The sequence below is a fragment of the Medicago sativa genome, chromosome 7, assembly GCF_051527215.1.
Source record: "Medicago sativa cultivar Bolivia chromosome 7, Bolivia_mono, whole genome shotgun sequence".
Classification (NCBI taxonomy): domain Eukaryota; kingdom Viridiplantae; phylum Streptophyta; class Magnoliopsida; order Fabales; family Fabaceae; genus Medicago; species Medicago sativa.
The window spans coordinates 92,179,975-92,197,712 of record NC_140755.1 but is presented as its reverse complement, the minus strand read 5'-3'; the positions used below and the strand labels follow the sequence as shown (position 1 = coordinate 92,197,712).

The window sequence follows — 17,738 nt, the reverse complement described above, 5'->3', positions numbered from 1 at the left end:
TGTATAGCGAGTAACACAATACTCATAGTAATAGTTTTTGTATAAAGATTGATATGACGCTAAAGAAACACTTATAAGGACGAATGTGAAAGTAACTAAGTATATTGAGAGACTGATATGACAAATATTAACGGAACATTTTAACTTCAGATACTATTTTAATTAACATAGTAAACAATCAAAGATTAATTTAAAATTTCAATACGTTGATGAATTATTGTGGATATTTGTTACACTCTAAGTTAAAAATTATTGTTTGTCCCTCTTAACTGATCCAATAAATGATTGTTTGTATCACTTTGTAATTCTTTATGTTGGTTTGTTTGTTTGTTGTGTGTTTTTTATTTGGGTTGTGCCCTAAGGACACATGTTAAACAATTCTAAAATAGAAATATTTTATTAATATTTGTGTATTCAACTAAATAAAAGTCAACATATTAAATGCAAAACACGAATTCTAATAAAAAGTTTCTATATTTGACTCATTAACTTGTGCTTTGAAGGCACAAGTTAACATTTCCCTTTTTATTTTATTTTGGGACTTTTGTATTAACTCTTTATGCCCTACTTTAGCACACCTTGTATAGGGTAGGCCACTTGCGTATTGGATCAATTTTCAAGTTTCTTGTGTTTCAAGTTTGTTTTAAAGTTTATAAATGTTTACATTGTTGCCCTTCCCGTTAGTCTTCGTAAAAAAAAGGGGGAATTAGTCACTTTAGTCCCTGAATGGGGAACGATTCGTCAATTTAGTCCCTGAATGCAGATAAATTGCAAAATAGTCCCTGAATGTAGACTTTGTTAGTCAATTTAGTCCCTGAATGCAGACTCCGTTAGTCAATTTAGTCCCTGAATGTAGACTTCGTTAGTCACTTTAGTCCCTGAAATTGACCATGCAGGGACTGTTTTGCATATTATCTGCATTCAGGGACTAAATTGACGAATCGTTCCCCATTCAGGGACTAAAGTGACTAATTCCCCTAAAAAAAAGTTAATGTGTCGGTTAAGTGTGTGACTTGACATAAAATGATTATGAACGAGTTAAAAGATTGGCATATCATCTCCCCTGTCACTGCTTCATTAATTTTTTTTTTTGCCAAATTGAAATTCCTCACCCCATTGTTGCCCAATTTGAAGCTTATAACTTGAATTGTAGAAAAATAATAACATCATTTCGCCCCAATTTTTTTAATTCTCCCAACCATATGACATGTTCATTATTTTAAGTGGTAGTCGCAACTCGCAAGGTGTAAGTGAATCCAAAAGTGTTGGTGTAAAGAAACCATGTGTTTTTTGAAGAGGCTATAAAGAAACCATATGTTCTTCGCACAATATAAAAAATGGGACCAAACGGTGGTAAAATAATTATGGGGATGTCGAGATTGAAAGGTAAGTAAATGGTTATTGTAAATGAGATTGGAAGGTAAGTGAATAATTAAAGAAGTGGGTTGCACTGAGGTTAACATGCCAAATGAGAAATTCAATTTTCTCATAAGCTTCAAGTCTTCATATCTAGGACCAATTATCCTCATTTTTGCAATCAAATATTTCTTTTATCATTCGATTATTTAGGGAATCAGTTACAAATTACAACATCAAGGATTGAAATGTTGAAAAGAAATTTGGTTTAACGATATAAGTTTTAACGAAGTCGTTGATTACCGTGTTGTTGAAACTTCAAAACCCACATTATGGATATCATTAATCTTTGTGCAATGTTATTTGAATATCAATTTGATTGACTACCACATGAACAACCATATTTTTACAAAAAGAATTATGTATTGGCACGAAAACCAAAGCAATAGAGAGAGAAAGTAAAAATATAATGTGAATATGAAAAAGAAAGTCGTCACAAAAGTTGTTAGAAAATGGTTGTACAAATATCATTTCTCTTAATCTTTTTATCATTGTCATAGATTATGACAAAAGTAACAAGATTAAATAAAGGGTGGAGAATAGTCCTACGAAGACTAATTCTCATATTTAAACAACATAAAATCATCTTAGCTTTGAGAACAAACATACGATATCTTATTCCCTTTTGTTTTTCTAATTAAAATATCCTTAATCATTTCATAATTTTCAAAACTAATAAGCAATAACGGTTGTAGTTTTTTTATATAAAAATAAACGTTGTAGTTAGAAAGATAAACTATTTATCTCTCGTTTGAAGATTGGAGAAGATGTATAAGCAAATGAATTAGTATTTTCACTGTATCAAATATTTTCCTTTTGTGGATGATGTCAGCGACACTTGGAGATGGTTGTTAGATCCTATGCATGGTTATTCGGTGCGGGAATCCTATCGGTTTATCACACATTCAAGTGACATGGTGGATAGGACTTTCGTGGATGGCGTATGGCACAGACATATCCCTTCAAAGGTGTCTCTCTTGGTTTGGCGACTCCTTCGCAATAGACTGTCGACGAAAGACTATTTAGTGCGGTGGGATGTTCTTAATGCTAATGATATCGTGTGTGGAGCAGCTGGGTGTGACGGTAACGAAGCGGCATCACATTTGTTTCTTAGTTGCTACACTTACAGTGAGCTTTGGTCCAAAGTTTGGAACTGGTTAGGTATCTCCTCTGTTACTTCTGTTGATCTTCGACAGCATTTTATGCAGTTTACTTTGATGGCAGACATGCCTCGAGCTTCCCATTTATTTCTGAGGGTAATTTGGTTTGCTACTATTTGGGTAATTTGGAAGGAAAGGAACAACCGTATATTTTAAAATACGGCCTCTACTTCTGTTACTCTTATCGAAAAAGTTAAACTAAATTCGTTCCTCTGGCTAAAATCAAAGCAGGCATCCTTTTGTTACAACTATACTGAATGGTGGAAACATCCGCTATACTGAATGGTAATTTGGTTTTGCTGTAATTTTTTATGTTTTTGTTGGTGCTCTTTCTTTAAGGATTATGTGACTTTGTAAATATTTGTCGGTGGTTCTCCTTTTACACGCCTTATGCAGGATGTATCATTGTGGTTATTATGAAATCTCATTTTGATTTGTTCAAAAAAATATATCTTTTCATTCTCGTCCCACAATGAAAATGAAAATGAAAATACGAACATGTATGTGGTGGCCCCACCATCCCACAATTCATACCCTTGAGATGGTTTATTAATTAATAAATAAATTTCTTTTTGAAATATAATTATGTAAAATTTCATATCAATGGGACCCCAGTTAGCGATTCATTATTAGGTATGTTTATTAAAAAAAGGTTTAACTACACTTTTGGTCCTTGCATTTTGACAAGTTCACGAAAATGGTCCTGCCTTTTTCAAATCGAACAAAATTGTCCTAAACTATCATGTTTTTTGCAGTTTTAGTCCTACCTCCTATTTTCATCTCCAAAAACGCAGAGAAATGGCAGTTTTAGACCTACCCCAAATGCTCAACCATGAAATAAATAAGGAATAAAGCATGTGGATACAAGGAATCTACTCTATTCAGCACACTAACCAAAAAAAAACCTTAATTTGAAACATATCTTAGAAATTAGGGTTTTTTGTTAGTGTGATGAATAAAGTGGATTTCTTGTACCCACATGCTTTATTTCTTGTTTATTTCATGGTTGAGCATAGGGGGTAGGTCTAAAACTGTCATTTCTCTGCGTTTTTGGAGTTGAAAATAGGAGGTAGGACTAAAACTGCAAAAAACATATAGTTTAGGGACAGTTTTGTTCAATTTGAAAGAGACAGGATCATTTTCATGAGCTGGTCAAAATGCGAGGACCAAAAATATAATTAAACCTAAAAAAAAATTAAGGGATGTGCACGCATAGGTCTAAGGGGTCATTTAAACACTTTACGATGGTGGATGTTTTTAGATTACTTGAATAGTTACAAGTGTTTCTTTAAGATAACCTTTTTGTCAATATTTATGTGTCTTTAATTACTTTTGAGACCCTTTTAAGAGGGTGAAGATCCTCTCCATTTATTATCCTCTCCATTTCTACCATTTGGAAAGATAAAGACACATAAAAAAGTCAAAAGTAATTAATCATAGTGGGCCCCACTTTATGGTAGGACCCACTACCTATTTTATGTGTCTATCTCTCTCCAAATTGCATACTTCCATTTATTTTCTAAATGAAGAGGATCTTCACCCATTGATTGTGGGCGTGCTTTGTCATTAAACTATTCAAAACCAAGATTATCCCCCAAAATTAATGATAAAGACGGTAAAAGTAGTTTTTTAGTTTTGAATAATTTAACGACAAAACTCACGTACAAAAATATCGATGATTTAATCCACTCCAATGAAGTTATGAAGGCAAAGTTTAAGAGTTTGTACCTTATGCTGTGCAGATGATGTAAAAATCACTCATTGCCATGTTGTAGTGGAATGGAATCAAATTCCTGATCTACACATAGTTTTTTTTTTTTTTTTGTATACAATGAGGTTTGAGCTTCATGTGATCAGGTGCTTATTAAGCATGTGGAACGAACCTATGAAAAATACATTAAAAAATAAATATCCTATTTATTTTAATTTCAAGTTAGCGTCTTATTTTTTCTTAATCAAGTGTCTTATTATTACTTCCTTAAGGGAAAAAAATAGTCTTATTATTACTATGAAATAAGGTGAACAACTCACAAACGTAACCGAAGCAATTGGAAGAATCATTTGAGCACTTAATAGGAATACCTTCAGGGCAGCACCTACATTACATACTTCAATTATTGCTGTTTGACCAATTTCATGCAAATGAAGTGGTTCCGAAGAGTTTGTTGGCATATTTTGTTGCTTTAATCCCCAAAATCAATTCTCCGTTAGAACTTAAGGATTTTAGACCGATCTCCTTGCTTGGTTGTTTGTACAAATTACCTTCTAAGGTACTTGCGAAGAGGCTAGCTAAGGTTATGGATACTATTATTTAGTCTTCTCAATCGACTTTTATTAAAGGGCGGAATTTGGTGGATGGAGTGTTAGTAGTCAATGAGTTGGTGGATTTTGCGAAGAAATCTAAGAAGGAGTGTTTGATTTTGGAAGGTTGACTTCTAAAAGGCATATGATTCGGTGGATTGGGGTTTTTTGGAATATATGTTGTATAGTGTGGGCTTTTGTGCTAAGCAGGGGCGGATCTGGGATTAAATTATTAGTGGGGCTAATTTTTTTTTTTTGAAAGAAGTATGACTAAAATTTTGACGAAATAAATTATACAAATAATAAGATTTGTATTAATCGTTCCTTCAAAAAAAAAGATTTGTATTAATCGTAACAAATCGTCAATCATTTTGAGCCTTGTGTAGTAAAGTTGTTTATATTTTAGTGAATTTAACTTTTTAATTATAATTTAAATGACATCATAAAAATGATAAAATAATTTAAATAAATTCGGAGTAAAAAATCTCAATCCAAAAATGGGTCTCCCCTTTATATATATTTTATAGATTAGATAATGTATGACATAAGTTGCAAAATAAAATCTTAATATATATATTCATATATAATTTATATTGTTTATACTTGTTCAAAAAAAAATATATTGTTTATATTATTATCTCAAAAAATTAAGAAAATTGCAAACGAGGAGAGTTGAACTTGAAAAAAATTAGGCCAGAAAGTGAGAAAAATGCAGAAAGTGAGAGTTGAACTTGGTTCATCAGAAATGCAGACAAGAAAGTGAGAGTTGAACTTGGTTCATCAGAAATGCAGATGAACTTGGTTCATCAGAAATGCAGACAGTGAGAGTTGAACCTGGTTCATTCAGGTTAGTACTCAAAACCCACGCCACCAAGCTACGGCTGTTGAATTGTTTATATTACGAAATAGAAGCTATATATTATTTAAGACAGACTTTGTATATAAAAAAAAAGGTATGGGCTGGGCTGGTGTGGCTATTGCCACACCCTGCCTTGCTCAGGTCCGCCCCTGGTGCTAAGTGGGTGCGGTGGATGAAGGGTTGTGTGTTTGGAGGGAGCATGTCTATCCTAGTGAATGGTAGTCCAACGGATGAGATTAATATTCAAAGGGGTCTAAAGCAAGGGGACCCGCTTGCGCCTTTCTTGTTCCTTGTGGTTGCCGAAGGTTTTAGTGGGTTGATGCGTAATGTGGTCCGGTTAAACTTGTTTGAAGGCTTTCGCTTTAGAGAGGATGGGTTGGTGATTTCCCATCTTCAATATGCCGATGATACTCTTTGTATTGGAAAGGGGTCGGTGGATAATTTATGGACCTTGAAAGCTTTGTTGAGGGGGTTTGAGATGGCATCCGGGTTGAAGGTGAATTTTCTCAAAAGTTGTTTGATAGGGGTGAATGTAGCGAGGGAGTTTATGGATATGGCTTGTGATTTTTTGAATTGTAGTGAAAGTTGTCTTCCTTTTAAGTATTTGGGCTTACCGGTAGGGGAAAATCCGGGAAGAGAGGTGACTTGGCAACCGCTTTTGGACTTACTTTCCCGTCGTTTGAATAATTGGGAAAATAAGTACATTAATCTTGGTGGTAGGATTGTTCTTCTTAATTCGGTTTTGAATTCAATTCCGATATTCTACTTGTCGTTTATGAAGATGCCTTTGAAGGTGTGGCGGAGGATAGTTAGAATACAAAGGGAGCTCCTTTGGGGGGGAGTGGACGAGGGGAGAAAGATAAATTGGGTGAGGTGGAGTTTGGTTTGTAAACCAAAAGAGGAAGGAGGGCTAGGGGTGAGGGATCTTAGAGTGGTGAACTTGAGCTTACTAGCTAAATGGAAATGGAGGCTAATCCAAGATAGGAATGCTCTTTGGAAGTATGTGTTGGTGGAGAAATATGGACCTTCAAGTGTAGGGGTGTTGGAGGGTGTATGTGTCCGGTTGGTGGAGGGATTTGGTGTCTTTGGATAATTCAAATTGGTTTAACTCTGAACTTGCTAAAAGGTGGGGAATGGTGCGAACACAAGTTTTTGGGAGGTGGCTTGGAGAGGTAATCTTGCTTTTCGATATAAGTATCCTAGACTTCTCTCTTTATCCAATCAAAAGGAGGCTTATGTGGGGGACTTGGGGACTATTAATGCACTGGTGTGCAATTGGACGTTCTCTTGGAGACCTCCCCTTTTTGTTTGGGAGAACGATCTGTTAGGGGAGTTGTATGCGGATTTGGAAGGCTTTAGAGGGTCTCTAGAGGATGATTTTTGGTGTTGGAAGTTGGAAGAGAGTGGTGCTTTTTCGGTGAAGTCCTTATATAGGAAGTTGGAGGGTTTAATGCTAGAGGCGAGAACTGTATCAGAGGAGCAAGGTAGGGTGTTTTCCTCCATTTGGAAAAGCCAGGCACCGTCTAAGGTTATTGCGTTCTCCTGGAAGCTGCTTCATGATAGAATTCCTTCAAAAGTGAATTTGGCGTTCAGACATGTGTAACCTCCAGAGGCTTCTCAAGATTGTGTTTTGTGCGAAGGGCTGCTGGAAGCGGTAGATCACTTGTTTATCCACTGTGCGTTTGCTTCTGAGGTGTGGCAAGGTTTGTTCAGGTGGTTGGACTTTAATTTTGTATCGCCGCCTAATTTATTTGTCCATTGGGAGTGTGGAATGGGGCTGAGTCAAATAAGAAGGTCCGTAATGGTTACCGGTTGATTTGGCATGCCCCGGTTTGGAGTATTTGGAGGGTGAGAAACGACCGCATATTTAATGATTTAAGTTGCGGAGTGGAAGAGTTAGTGGAAGCGATCAAGGTTTTGTCGTGGAGGTGGATGTTGAGTCAGTTGAAGGGGCCGGCGTGTTTGTATTATGAATGGAGTTGGTGCCCAAGAGAGTGCCTTGTTCGGTAATGGAGCTGCTTCGGTATTGCGGAGGTTGAGGCTGGGGTATGCGGTGTCTGCTGTCAGCTCTTTACTGCTGTTTTGCGGTTCTGTATATGCTAGCCTCAGTTTTTTTCTGTTTTTACTGATGGCTGGTTTTTTGGGTCTGCTGCTGTAGGTAGTGTTTTTTCTGGTTTGCTGGTTTTTTTCTGTTTGCTGTTATAACAGATGGGTTTCTGGTCTATCAGTGCCTGGTGTAATTGCTCCCTGTTGTTCGCGAGTTTTTGTTGTGTTTCTTTTAGTGAATAAAATTTTGCTGATTCTAAAAAAAAAAATTATATTCACTACTGAAATGCCAATTTCCATCGGTTTATATAATTGTGATATGCGAAGCTGAAGTTTGAACTCCTAATGGCTTAATTAAATCAACTAGGAGGCTTTGGTCCAAGAAACCACATATTTGGTGCATTTGAAGCGTAACGTTTGGGGCAAAGAAATTTTTTGATGGATTTCTTTAAAGTTCTTCATGATTTTTTATTTTTTTTACTTTATTTTTAATAAACAAGTCCAAGATTTAATTTAGTAGCGTCCATTAGGTTACATATGCAAGAGTTCTATAATTGCAAGAGCTCAAAATAAAAATACATAAAAACTTATGGTCAAAGCCTTTGCCATAGCCCTTAGTCCATTATTGTTGCTTTTGATTCATCGCAACCTTCAATCACTAATCTCCATCAACGAGTGTGATGAAAAAGTCTTTTGTGAAACTCTTCCAATGCATGCTGCATTTTGACATGCCAACTTTTGAAGCTTGGCATGAAAGGAACTGCAAGAGGATTAAGATCTAAGAAGTGTTTGGATTCGAGGAACTTGTAATCTAAATCCAGGTTTGTTGTGTTTGTTCTCTTGGTCCTCATATCACCAAGATGCTATGAAAAATACCAATGCATCATAAGTAAAAGGTAAGTAAAATCTAACATCAGAAAATGCAACATTAATTCTTGTTCAATACTATAAGAAATTATAAGAAAAATGTTATATAATCAAAGTAAAGAAATAGTGAATTGGAAAATTTAATAAACTCACATTTGTTGTTGAAGGTGAGTACAAGAAATCAGAATGAGATTTCTCTTTCTTTTTAGTCATTTGATCTGAAATGAGTGGGAAAAGATTATAGTGTGAGGCTTGTGAATTGTGATTTGAAGTGTTTATATAATGGTTGGACTCTGTAACTGTTAACCATGGATGATTAACTTCAGTTAATTGGAGGGAAATGCTAGTTAGTATTACTCTCACTATAGTTAGTTATTATTGATCATAGTTAGAGAGTTCAATTCAAGGTCACTATAGTTGGTTATTATTCATCATAGTTAGAGACCTCAAAGAAGAAGGAAACTGGATTCAATAACAAAAATCGTGTGTGAGGAAAACGTGAAAGAAGGGTTATTTTTGTCATAACCAAACAAGTTTGCGGTACACGCAACATCTCAACTCTGATACGCGGCGTTTTACCTTTTTTTTTTTTTATCCATTTTCATAAAAAATAAATAAAATACTTTTAAGTTCCCTTTTATTTCTTTCTTTAAAATAAAGTTCCCATTTATTTTCAATTTTTTTCGTACATATGGTATCCAATAAATAGCATAGATCTTCAAACTTAATTTAAACGCTTAAATAGTCATTTTTGTCCTCAAGTATATAAGGAGTAACTATAATAATCTCTTAAGGTCTCATGTTCGATTCTTTTTTGTGGTAATTTTGATTGACTAAGTCCATACCGAGCATAAAATAGGGCCCATGCAAGTAGGTGGTGGGATTGATCCCCTCAGATTTGTCGGTTCTTGTATCGGATTAGTTTTAGATTTACATGCTTTTTAGTATTATGGTTCTAAATAATAATATCATTTTGGTTTTATTTGCGTATTTTTCTTTGACATTATCGTTTGTATGTAAATTAACATTATCGTTTATTTAAATGAATTGTTTTTTAGTTAAAGAATTATTTATTACTTTTAGAATATATTTATAATACAATGATTGAATGTATGAATTGAATTCAAATTTAGGTAATTAAATAAACAGCAATTATGTTAAGAATGTTGTTCTATCTATGTTACCAAATCACCTGTCATTGGTGTCAACGATGGCTAACTACAACTTTAGTTAACTGTCGTTTGTGATGAACGACACTTAATTATCATTGAGGTATTTTGGTATATTTTTTTTTTAGTGTTAAAGAGCAATTTTTAAAGCCATAGAAGAGGAAAATTCAAATCTGAATCATGGAAATGTAAAATTCTTAGCCTATATACCATAGGAATAATCCATTAAAAATATATGCATACATTTTATTAGTATACTTATATATCAATGATTAATTACACATAAATAAAAGGTAAACAAGCTATAAATTGCGTCACTAGGTCTTTTTGATAACAAAATCAGTTATCGTAAACACAACATTTATAGACCTAAAAGAAATGATATTGTTGTGCATGATCCTTTGAACTCTATGTGGAAGGTTAACAACTTCTGCCGTGTTAGAAAGGTAAAAGTCTCAATAACATATGATATAAAAACATGTTGATTATCAGAATACGTTATCTCATGTTTAACCACTTTACTTGACACAGTTTTTAGAGTTGTTTGTCATACCATAAATACCCCAACCCCTAATATTGGTGAAACCTCGGTCAAATACACACATGGGTGCTTTCCTCCTATCCATCCACACATTTTATTCTTGAAAATAAACAATACTTATGTAAACTATTATTAGACATAAGAGAATAAATGAAATTCAAATGTGTATGAGAGCATAATGTTTGAGAAATGAAATTCAAATGTGTATGAGGACATATTTAAATTTGCAAATCTTAATAAGTCTAAACAAAGTCCAAATTGGTAGATTCACAATTTTAGTCTAGACAACTTTGCAACACTTTTTAAGAAATTCTCAAAATTATTATGCGAGATTTTTTAATATTACTGGTGATGTTAAAAGTGTTACAAAATATAAATAAGCAACATTTTTTTAATGTTACTAATAATACATAAAATGTTACTTTTGAATGTTACTAATAATACATAAAATGTTACTGAAGCTATTTAGTAACACGGCTTTACCTTACAATTGGTCAGTATTCAGTCATAGGTCACTGGAAAAAACTTCAAATGGTTGAAGGAAATTGGGATTATGGTGAATTTGAAGCGATGCAAGGTTCTGGAGACATGATCATAAGGGTGAGCATGGACATAAAATCTTTGACAATGGAGCCTAGATCACGGTCACTGATCTTTTTCAAAAAACCCGCTCCCTTGTACGATTAGAAATTGAAACATAGTTTTCGTTTTATTTTTTTCAGATTTACTCAAATTGTGAAAGAAAGTGGGATGGCAACATTTTATTGAAGAAACGAGTATATTCCTCTAGCATGAGCAAGAATGAAGCTACTCATATAAGTATAACCTTACAGTAAGATTCATATAATTTAGAAGAACATTTTTTTTTTTTTTCAAAACAGATAAAAAACTTCAATAAATTTTTTTCCCAAAACAGATAAAAACTTCAATAATAGATACAGAAATAGGCTCAACGAAATGAAAATTGTTGTATACACATCTAATAGGGCTGAAACACACCAGTAAAATACCAAAATACACTTTTTAAAAGAATTTTTTTAAAATAAAACTTCAAATAAGAAATTGGTTTAAATAGTTTTTCATAAAAAAGAATATTGAGTATTTATTTCATCATTTTGCTACCACTTTTTTTATAATAAAAATTCAAAAAAAATGCTTAAAATGTAAGCTATTTTGAGTAGTTTCTCTTAAAAATCATTTTGATGAGATAATTTTTGAAACAATATGTGACTTGTATTATGTTAAAATCTCTAATATTGAGTGTCTAAGTTCCTGATTGTTAAAATTATTACTCTCGAGTATAAAAAAAAAAAAAAAAAAAAAGTTCCAAGGCACTTCTTATGAAATTATAAAAGGAAAGAGCAATGTTATTTGAACAATTTTTCTTGTGACAACCTTTTGGACAACCAAAGTATACAAAGAAATTGAGGTAGGAGCACAAAAATCAAAGCAATAGAGAGAGAAAGTAGAAGGACAATGTGAGTGTGAGAGAGAAAGTTGTCACAAAAGTTGTCAAAAAATGGTTGTTCAAATATCATTTCTCAAAAGAAAATAATAACTTGAAAATTGTGTTTTCATGTTTTTGAAAATTGAAAAAGTGTTTCTTTAATACAAAACTTGTGTTTACTTTCTACTTCAGTTCTTTAACTAGTGCTCCATAAACAATGGTTAGCATGACCGATTAACTTTTATTATTTGTAAGTAAGTTCTCAAGTTAATCATTTTAAAAAATATAGATTTAAAAGCATTTTTTAATATATAACAGATCTTCAACCAGGCATGCAGATTTTTATAACACTCTCTATAACTATCTACAAAAAAGAATATAGGTCATCAAATAAAAATAAAATGAAAACCTTAACTTTAGGACTAAGCAATGGAACTATTCTCCATCTTTATTTTTATTTTGTTTTACATTTAGATTCACCATTTGAAGTAGATGGTAGAGCCATTGTTACTACCGCATGTGAAATTACACGTGGAATCTTATTTTACAGTAGGACGACCTTACGCAATCATGTGACCAAATCTAGTTTTCTTACATTGTGTGGATAAATTAGTAATTCGATCACCAAAGTCACTCGTAAACGTACCAAGTTTTTTGAGTTTAATTACAACTCCCTCCGTTTCAAAATAAAATACATGTCCAACTTTTGCAATGTGCACTATTCACTTGAGTTATTTTGACCATACTTTTTAACTAATGTATAAATACAAATATTAGCATGTAAGATGTTGTTTGATTTGTCTCGACAAATATTTTCAAAATATTAAATTTTTATAATTTTTTACATTAGATAATTAAAGATATTAACGGTCAAAATTGTGCATTGGCATATGTAAAGTGGTTGACTTGGATATGTATTTTGAAACGGAGGGAGTATTTAATATGGAATAAGATTAAAGCAGATTCTTGCTTCCACTCCCTAACTAACCCATTCAATCGACATCTAATCATCTATAATGGCGGGCGTTTCACCTGTTTGTCGTCAATTTAAATAGATAACATCGTTATGTAGTGAATAAATTAGGTGTTTGTAAATACTCTCTCTTCTGAAATATAACAAAATACTAAAAAATATTTATTCTTGACAACCGACCTTACTTTACTTTTCTGGGTCCTCTCCTTGGGAGACATTGTGTTCTATTTACTCTCCTCCACCAAGGAGGCCCTCTCTTGTGTCATGCCTTGTAGCCATTTTTTCTCCTTTATGGAGGCCCCTTTCCTCTTTGGATGCTCTCTCTCCCTCCCTTCCATCTCCACCATAAGGAGCCAACCTCCACCCCCAACGACCCCCAATATCCCCGTGATTACCTCCCCTGCAAAGGTCCTGTTTCTGACTGAGTGACCGCCAATAGAACCCCCGACCCCCCATTGCCACAGAGACTATCGTGCCTACATATATGAATTTGTGTCACCCACCACCAAAGATTCTTTGGGCGATTTTATGTGATTATACAAAGCCAGGCCTAAAAGTAAACAAAAGTGAAGACTGAAGGATAAAGGTTGATACCTCTGCAAACAGACCAAGTCACCAACCAAAATCATTGTGCTCTACTCTAAAGTAGAAAACAAAACTACATATGTGGATCTCAAAAAAATAGCTAAAAAGATTTAAAACAAAAGACACTGCAGAATAAGTAAAAAAATACAACCCACAAGCCAGTATTTATTTGGAATAAAGAAAATTCAACGATGAATAATATTAACATATTACACCATAAGAAACTTTTGAAATTTATTCCATTGAAAACGAATAACATCTCATGTAAGAGGTCAAAAACCAAAAAAAATTGTTTTTAGTTGAAAGAAAGATCACCACTTAAGTTTTACTATGCTAATACTATTGTTCTGCCTCATGTAAAAGGTTAAAAACCAGTAACATTTGTTTATAGTTGAAATAAAAATCGCCACTTAAGCTTACTATTATTGATTGGAACTCAACTTTGCCTCTGGTCTTTCGGATGGACAAGTTACGCACTCGGTGCAAGCAGTAGCAGGAGACAGCTTGTGAGAGAGGTTAATCCGCAACGTCCGATTCTTCTCCTCATTCCCAGGTACATGGAGGAGAGCATCCATGATTAAAATGTTCCAATCACGAGGAAGAAAAAAGGACGACCAAGTGTCATCTGTTTCAAAGAAGCCATACCAGTAATTAATGCTATTAGCTACTATCAAACTGACTTCACCCCAGTGTCCCCAACTGTCCAAACATTAGATCTTATGATGTTAGGAATGATCAGCATGCAAAAATTTAATGTCAAAGCGAGCAACCGGATTCATATAGCAAGCATATCATGCCATGGTAATGATAATTAGTTAATTACAGACAGATGTAGTTAACCAAGAGTTTGGAAAAACATTGGCATTCAAATGAATTAAAATATTCATATTACTAACCTCCATTGCGGACTGCCTTCAGCTGTAAGACACCTGAGCCTAGGGGTCCAGAAACGGGAAATGAGCAAGACACAGATTGCCTCTTGTGAGCTACTGCAAGAGATGCATTGTACCATGGACCTTTAACAATTGGTTCTCCAATAGCATCTATTATTGCTTGGTTCTTGCTTGCATTCTCCATGGCCTTGCTGCAAATTTCACAGGTAATAATTTTAGGAACTGCCATGGGAACAAATTTTCAATTTTGAAATATAAAGAGCAGTAGTTGAGAAGATCCTTTTTTATAAATATTGGTAATAGGATTTCAGAAAAGTTCTCGCCTTCGAGATGCTTACTATCTAATATCTACTAAGAAAAAGATGAAAGTGGATAAAAAAATATAAAATAGTATTCAATTCGAGGGATGAGGGCGAAGAATTTGAAAATGGCGATACAACAAGGCCACCTACGGGTTATTATAATTGACGTAAAATTACATGGTGATGCTTGAAGGTTGTATAAAATGACAAGAACAAATGTACTAAGGCCCCTTTAGTATGAGAAATATTTCCTATTTTCATTTATGTTTCACTAATTACAAAGATACCACATTGTTTTCACTTTATTTCATATTTTTAATGTTTTGTACAGGCAATTGTGAAAGGAAGAGTACAATTTCTTATACAAATCCTTGAAAACAGGAAACCAAAGTGAAAGTCAGGTGATATTCTTGTAATTACTAGTGAAAGTGGAAAATGAAAATAAAATATAGAATTATTTAATCTTCAAGATCTGATTTATATGCAGCGCTTCTTTTTTCTATTGTGTGAAAATTTAAAAGATATAAAGTAATGTTGAAACGAAAGATAACTACAAACTTGGATGCTGAACTTGGATATAGTTATGTAGAACAAGATAAAAGAATGTTCAACTTTCAGTTTTATTTTAACCAAAAAGTTTTTCCTTCTTGAAGAACTCTGGGTTTCTTATTCTAAAGTCTAAACCACAGTATGTCAAACGCTAAAACACAATTCTTAAGAGTTTCTCGTGTCTGCCAAATTCATTTCTGAGATTAAAGTAAATATTGTAAACTCTTAATACATAATACCGCAAAAAACATGATATTTACCTGCTACAACCATGATAGATAGCAAGGTCATTGAGAGCACTGAGTGCAACACCACCAGTAACAGTAATCAGAACAAACGAAACTGCCTTACGACCAAAATTTGTACTTGGTGCTTTATCCACATTCTTCACGGCACTGCAATAATTTAAAACTGGTAGTTACAATCAAGGACCATTTTACTATTCACATTATGAATTCAATTTCACCAAAGTAGCTGAAAAGAGTACTTTATGTTTTATTTCTGAAAATTTTCAGCTGAACTTGAAGAATAAGTATTTTACGTCTTTTGTGTTAGGACTCAATTTACTATATTCTTAATCACTGACTTTACCCTGAGTAATGCAAATGGTAAACTTTCCTAACTTGAATCACAGAATCGGAGCATTTTATTGAGATCTGAAGCTCGACATTTTCAAGTTAAGAAATTGAGGATATGAATGAGTTTATGAGCACAGTTTGGATATCTAATGATTGTTGAGAATGGAATGGAATGAAATACAACGAAGTGATATGCAATAGGATAAAATTAAATTATCTTATCGGTTAGCTTATAGCTACCACGAATGTAATACTCTTCAGAATAGGTATATCAGTGTGAACTGGTGCGCAGTGGCTAGACTCGCATAGCATTGCATTTTTCAATAGTAGCAGTCACAGCTACTATCGCAGAAAATTATGGTCGCCATTCTTCACATGGGGGAAAATCCATATTCATCCTTTTTGTGAGTTGTCAAACCTATTCTCTATTGGTTTTTTCTGTATCTGCCCTTCTAGAAGTAATATTAGGTTTATGTTAGAGGGTCAATTAACACAAACTGTGACCTCTTGCATTTCCACCAACGGGCCCAATGCCCACCAGTATCTTGTCCAGCCAACATTGGTGAATTTATACGAGCTCGCTGCTCTCAAACTTCACGAACGTGCCTGGTCTCTGTTGTTTCATGTCTAATTGGCTGCACATTATTAAACTCGGCCTTTGTTGTTTGGGGTCAGCCACTGCAGTGCGATCTGGGATTCATAACTATGCTTGTTTGATTTTCATAATATGTTTAATAAATTCCAAAAGATACATAAAATCAGCGTTGTCAATCACAAATCGCAGAAAATAGTGGTTTCATCAAATTCTTGTACGCAACAGTTCTTTAGCCGCTATTAGACAACATTTTGTACTATATGGCGTATCGCGGAACAAAAGCGATTCATTCAAATTCTGCTACGCTAAAGCCGCTATTTAACAAGAGTGCATAAAGTATATTGTTTACCTATTTCATATTGATAATCGTGTTAAATTTCAAATTTGTATAGTTTATATCTTTCTCAATTTTTACTTGTTCTCATTTATTGTTCGTTTAATTTTGCTTACCAAAAGGGTGTGTTTGGGTTGAGGGTTTACGAGGGGAGGGGAGGGTTTACTTTTATTTTTTAAACTACAAACACTGTAAAATGTTTTTTTTTTTTTTTTAAATCGAGTATGATTCGACTATTTACGATTATTAATCATGATATTCTTTTAATGTTTTTAAAATATTAAATATATTTCAAAATCTAGACTTAACCTTACTAAACCCTCCCAAACAGACCTTATTAAAATCCTATTTCGAACTCTAATTTCATTTGTGAACACTTAAAAAAACATCTTCCTACTACCATATAAACTGCCCCTCATTCTATTGCATAGAACAATCTCTCCTCCACAATCCATTATTTTTATTGAGAATTGACTTTAGGGACATGGGATCTCTCCCTTTCTCCTAGCTACGGTTATTCACAGAATGGCGCAAAGATGCGGGACTGGATACATGAAATGATCACAACATTGGTGAAAGTAAATTGATTGAATCTCACACCCACCCCAAATCGAGAGAAGATAAATGCATGCATGTAAATTCAATCCTAATTGAAAATCAGACGTGTGAATTAACCTCTAATAGAGAATCACAAAATTGGGACTGGGTAGCTCAACTGGTTTGAACCGAGGGAAAAGGAGTTTGAGGTCTCGGGAACAAACCCGGATGAACGAGTAAATATTAATCTAACAAACTAACAATTTCCATTAATAAATAAAAATAAAAGAATCAGGAAAACCAAGAAAAATCAGAAATTTAGAATAGTTACCTGGAATTGTGAGGTTTAGGGGAGAGTTTAAGGAAGGAGCTTAGTCTTTTGCGCAACATGATACTTGGCTTTCTTGAATCACCGAAACGAACTAAGTAGAAATTGCGATGTTCGGTTCTGTTCTGTTCTATTCTATTGTATATGAATATGAATGAGAAAAATATTTATGAATCAGAATTATGAAAACAAAAACCCTAAAAAGTTACCCAGAACAGAAAGTGAAGTGTTTCTTCACACGATGAAGCTGATACAACA

General features: G+C 33.8%; 1 protein-coding gene across 1 annotated transcript; it reads right to left on the bottom strand.

The window, feature by feature from the left end:
* Positions 1-13,497: 13,497 nt before the first annotated feature.
* Positions 13,498-17,738, bottom strand: LOC146910287 (cytochrome oxidase complex assembly protein). Its single transcript, XM_085730673.1, has 5 exons — positions 17,690-17,738; positions 17,484-17,615; positions 15,369-15,503; positions 14,261-14,448; positions 13,498-13,989 (listed from the first exon to the last, which is right to left on the bottom strand). Exons 2-5 carry the CDS (start codon positions 17,540-17,542, stop codon positions 13,787-13,789), a joined length of 585 nt encoding a protein of 194 aa, XP_085586799.1. The 5' UTR covers positions 17,543-17,615; positions 17,690-17,738; the 3' UTR covers positions 13,498-13,786.